Below are 5,190 nucleotides of genomic sequence, written 5' to 3' on the forward strand. Positions count from 1 at the left end.
ACAAAATCAAAGGTTAGTGCTACATCTAGTGCTACATTTGATGATCCTACCCTATATCGGAGTCTTGCAGGGGCTCTACAATATCTCACTTTTACATGACCAGATATCTCGTATGTTGTACAACAAGTTTGTCTCCATATGCATGATCCGAGGGTTGATCATATGTCAGCTCTCAAACGGATTATTCGATATGTTCAGGGTACGGTGGATTTCGGTCTTCATTTATATTCATCTTCTACTTCTACTCTGGTCTCATACACTGATGCAAATTGGGGTGGGTGCCCTGCACGAGACGATCTACTTCTGGATACTGTGTATTTTTGGGTGACAACTTGATATCTTGGTTGTCAAAACGACAACCTACGTTGTCTCGTTCTAGTGCCGAGGCCGAGTATCGTGGTGTGGCAAATGTGGTCTCCGAATCATGTTGGATTCGAAACTTACTCTTAGAGTTGCATTGTCCGGTTCAAAAGGCTACACTTGTGTATTGCGACAATGTGAGTGCTATTTATTTATTAGGGAATCCAGTACAACATCAACGTACAAAACATATTGAAATGGATATCCATTTTGTCCGTGAGAAGGTTGCATGCGGACAAGTACGAGTTCTTCATGTGCCATCATGATATCAGATAGCGAATATTTTTACCAAAGGTCTTCCGCTAATTTTATTTGAAGATTTTCGGGACAGTCTCAACATCCGAAAGCCTCCCACTTCGAGTGCGGGGTGTGTTAAATATGTTGTAAATATATTAGTGAGAATAGATAAATAGCTTCTTATTTTATAGCCTTTCGTTAAGCGTATGATTGATATATTGCTTCCTAGTTTGTAGCCTAGAGTCAAGCCTTTTGTTAGGCATATATCTTGTATATATTATGAGGAAATCAATGATAATGACTGAGGAAAATATTCCATAACCATTCACTTACCACTTAAACTTTTAGTAACACATCCTTTTTAAAAAAAACATGATTTAATTTTCAAATTTCATATTTTTTTTTAAAACGCTGAGTCACCATAGTTCACACGGTAGGCCAGTGGGTGTGAGAGGAGTCTTCCACTCAGGCTATATATATAAATAAAAATAATATTAAAAAAATAGAGAGACCCGTCAACTGGCCTAGGCCAACAAACCCAAGCCAATCCCTCTCTCTTCATCTCATTATCGCAAACCCTTTTTTCCTTTTTATCTCTCTCCTTCGATTGGGTGCTCTCTCTCCCTCGACTCGTCTCCATCGAAGCGGCGGTCGCAACCTCTACTCTCTCCGGTAAGCGCTGTCAATAACCCCCCTCTCTACAGCTCTATCTCGCATGGCAGCCCCGGAATTGTTCATCTTCTTTTGCGATTTCTAGAGATTCTCTCCTCGTTGTTCTGTCCCCCAATTTCTAGGTTTTCGTTTTTTTTCTTTCTATAATTTGACCGGGAACCTTCTGAAGCTGCGTATTACTACTTTTCGTGGTCTACTCTGTATTATTTGATGTTTTTTGCTTATTTTTTCAACTTGTATTGATTTGGATCTGAGATTTCTGGTTCGGGGTTTCCTGCTGCTTTGTTTTGTGATTTAAAATCGGGGAAATTTGTTGTACGTTGCTAATTGGGGTTTAGGGTTGGTGTTGGTGTTTTACCTATCGAATTTCGTTGCGGATTGGATTTTTCTGCATATTTGCAACTTTGAAATTTAGTTGCATAAACATGGCGGCCGGCAGACATGGAGGTTATCGCGACAACGAGTTTAGAGAACGGGAGTCGAATTTTGAATTGTCGAGGCGGGATTTCCCTACTGCTAAGGAGGATTACGAGCGCATTAGGAATGGTAACCGTGATAATGATAGGGGTAGAGTTCGGGATGTAAGGGATAAGAATAGGGCTAGGCAGAAGGATGTTAAAGAGAGGGAAGGAGTAAATGGTGAGCATCGCTTATCTTCGAGTAGGAGTGATTCAGGCAGTAGTGGTGGTGATGGTGATGGTCGCCGGGGACCCAAGCGATGTGGGTTCTCTGCGAAGGCTGTAGATAGAGAACCGGGTGAATTGTCGAGTGAGAGTGGGTCCGATGAGGCCATTGAGTCAGAATCTCTTGTTGTCAAAGATACTGAGGTTTTGAAAATGGAAAATGGATCGAGGTCTTCTGTAGAGCGGAAAAGGAAGTTTTCACCTATAATATGGGATAGAGATGACAAAGTGATTAATTCTACAAAAAGTAGGACGTCAACAGCAGTTACAGCTCTACCTCCTCCTCCGCCCCTGCCTAAGGTATTTCGTCAGTCTGTTATTCCTGATGGTAGTGTACAAATTTCTCCAATTAAACATAGTCACAATGAGGATCTACAGTCTTCCTCTCCAGTTGACCGTTTGGCAGCACCTGAGACAGATGGGTGTGTCGTGAGTGAGTCACCCGTTGAGCTATCTTCCATGTTGCTGAAGCAACAATTGGAAAACGACCAAGAAACAGAGCAACCAGAGGATGAAGATTATGTTCCTACCCGAAATATATCATCATCCAGATGGGCAGCAGGAAATAGCTCTCCTGGTGATGAAGGTGAAATTCTGGATGAGGAAGAAATGCCAAAAAGGAGAAAAATGCCTGTTCCGGAGTCATTGGGTAACAGTGTACGCAATAAGTCGTTAACTCCTGAGCTTGGGGAGTTTAAGAGAGATGACTCTGAAATAAGAGGCAGATCATCTGAATCGGATGAACGGAGTGCTCATGCTCGGTCTTCTATTGCGGATGACTACCCTGATAATGATGCAGAGAAGGGTGATTCCATGGATGTTGACGAGGAGAATCATCAAAATAATACTAATTATAGTCATTCTGATACAGATTCCGAGGATGACAGTGATTCTCTCGAGGCGCCTGATACCCCAGCCCCTCCGCAAAGAAGTGTAAATATGCTTCAGGGTTGTAGAAGTGTTGATGAGTTTGAGAGACTAAACAAGATAGACGAAGGCACTTATGGTGTGGTATATAGGGCTAAGGATAAGAAAACAGGGGAAATTGTAGCTTTGAAGAAGGTAAAGATGGAGAAGGAGAGAGAAGGTTTTCCTTTGACTTCTCTTAGGGAAATTAACATTCTTCTTTCTTTCCATCATCCATCAATTGTAGATGTTAAAGAAGTGGTGGTGGGGAATAACCTAGATAGCATCTTTATGGTGATGGAGTACATGGAACATGATCTGAAGGCACTCATGGAGACGATGAAGCAACCATTTAGTCAGAGTGAAGTTAAATGCCTTATGCTTCAATTGTTGGAAGGTATAAAGTATCTTCATGATAATTGGGTGCTTCATCGGGATCTGAAGACATCGAATTTGCTTTTGAATAATCGAGGTGAGTTGAAGATATGTGATTTTGGGTTGTCTCGTCAATATGGAAGTCCGTTGAAGCCCTATACTCATTTGGTCGTAACTCTTTGGTACAGGTGAGCTGCAATTGCACATCTTTTTGGCTCTCTTCTTTTTTCTGAAAATATCATTTTATTTTTAAATTTAGGTACGGTTGGTAGTAGTGAGTTTGATTTTCGTTACATCACACTTTTCCACTTTGGGGTTTTAGCTTTAATTGTGGATACTTTACCCTGTTTCTCTTTTTCTAAATCCGTCTCTCTGCGACTCCTTGTTAGTAAATTGTCTACTATTCAGCCATATTTGCCGATATATATAGTATTTTTTTAAGAGATGGATGTTTATAGGAAGCTTTGTTTTGGGCCCTGTAGTTTTTACAACAGTAGTTTTGTTTCTAATAATTTTTCTGAGAAAGATTAGTTTGTTTATATACTATTGCTATTGATTTTTAGGGCACCTGAACTTCTATTGGGAGCAAAACAATATTCAACAGCTATTGACATGTGGTCATTGGGTTGTATCATGGCTGAACTATTGTCAAAGGAACCACTATTTAATGGGAAAACTGAATTTGATCAACTTGACAAGGTATACTTTAGTAGTAGGTGTTAATCATTTTTTTTTTCATCTTAGCTTTTTACATTCTAATAGTTATTTCTTCCCCGATTTTACTATGAATGCAGATTTTTAGAATTCTTGGTACACCAAATGAGACAATTTGGCCCGGATATTCGAAGTTGCCAGGTGTCAAGGTCAATTTTGTTAAGCATCAGTAAGTATCATTTATTTTCTTGATTTTCCCCCATTGACTGTGACACTGAGGTGTTCTTATTGCTGCTGCTGTTTTCCCAGGCTTCCAGCTTTGGGTGATTCTGACTTGGCTAACTACTCTCCGTTGGTGGAACTGTCTGTTTCTCACTTCTATGTATGTCTTAATCTATGATATTTTTCTTTCAGGTATAATCTGTTGCGTAAGAAATTCCCACCAACATCATTTACTGGATCTCCAGTTCTTTCTGATTCTGGGTTTGACTTGTTGAACAAGCTTCTGACATACGACCCTGAGAGGGTAATTTACTTTGCTTATCTTGATTTGCTTTCGGAGTTATTGTAGTGACTTACAGGTTTTCCATTTCTTTGCAGCGAATTACAGCTGAAGCTGCTTTGAATCATGAGTGGTTTCGTGAAGTTCCTCTTCCCAAGTCGAAAGAGTTCATGCCTACCTTTCCAGCTCAACATGCACAAGACAGGTATTTTGATATGTACAAACTGTATTTGTACAAGTTCTAGTCTACCATCAAATTTTTTTTAAGCAATTTATCTTTCATGATGTAACTAGGCGCGTGCGAAGAATAATGAAGAGTCCAGATCCTTTAGAAGAGCAGCGTAGAAAAGAGTTGCAGCAGGGAGAATTAGGGGCTGGTGGCGTGTTTGGTTAAGAGACACTGGTGACAAGGATATAAGTACCGCACACCTATTGTTTACAACTCTGACAAATTGTCTATGGTTGAGGTGAGAGACATGCCTAGAGAGGAAGTTGCAAACATTGTAACTTAGACAATCATTCGTGCTGTTTTTTAGCAGGCACTTCGAGAAGATTTGGGTGGGGGATATGTTTCTTTGACTACTCTCAATTCTCAACCAGATTGTTGCAGGTTAACTCTTTTTTTTTTCAGCTTTTGTCATCGTATGAAAGTGCATTGCTGGCACTACTTCGCTTGAGGGGTGTGGCATAATTACCTTTTTTTTAAAAAGTGATAATCAGTTTCAGCTGAATCTTGTGTATGTAACATAATTTCATTGGTACATTGTAAACAATTTTATTCAGATTTGGTTTTGAATATTA

At 39.9% G+C, this 5,190-nt stretch overlaps 1 protein-coding gene across 4 annotated transcripts; it reads left to right on the forward strand.

Annotated features, from left to right (window-relative positions):
* Positions 1-1,104: 1,104 nt before the first annotated feature.
* On the forward strand, positions 1,105-5,190 carry LOC133822335 (cyclin-dependent kinase G-2). Of its 4 annotated transcripts, XR_009887864.1 has the most exons (7): positions 1,106-3,421; positions 3,797-3,932; positions 4,028-4,116; positions 4,302-4,413; positions 4,488-4,594; positions 4,684-4,856; positions 5,021-5,190. XR_009887864.1 is itself a non-coding variant. In XM_062254624.1 (6 exons), exons 1-5 carry the CDS (start codon positions 1,695-1,697, stop codon positions 4,382-4,384), a joined length of 2,049 nt encoding a protein of 682 aa, XP_062110608.1. In that variant the 5' UTR covers positions 1,105-1,694; the 3' UTR covers positions 4,385-4,413; positions 4,488-4,526. The 4 variants fall into 4 exon arrangements, 3 of the variants coding, with proteins under 3 accessions (XP_062110608.1, XP_062110609.1, XP_062110607.1); XM_062254624.1 differs by lacking the exons at positions 4,684-4,856; positions 5,021-5,190 and adding an exon at positions 4,197-4,210 and having other exon boundaries at positions 1,105-3,421; positions 4,488-4,526; XM_062254623.1 differs by having other exon boundaries at positions 4,684-5,190.

Source organism: Humulus lupulus, chromosome 3 (assembly GCF_963169125.1).
Source record: "Humulus lupulus chromosome 3, drHumLupu1.1, whole genome shotgun sequence".
Lineage (NCBI taxonomy): Eukaryota > Viridiplantae > Streptophyta > Magnoliopsida > Rosales > Cannabaceae > Humulus > Humulus lupulus.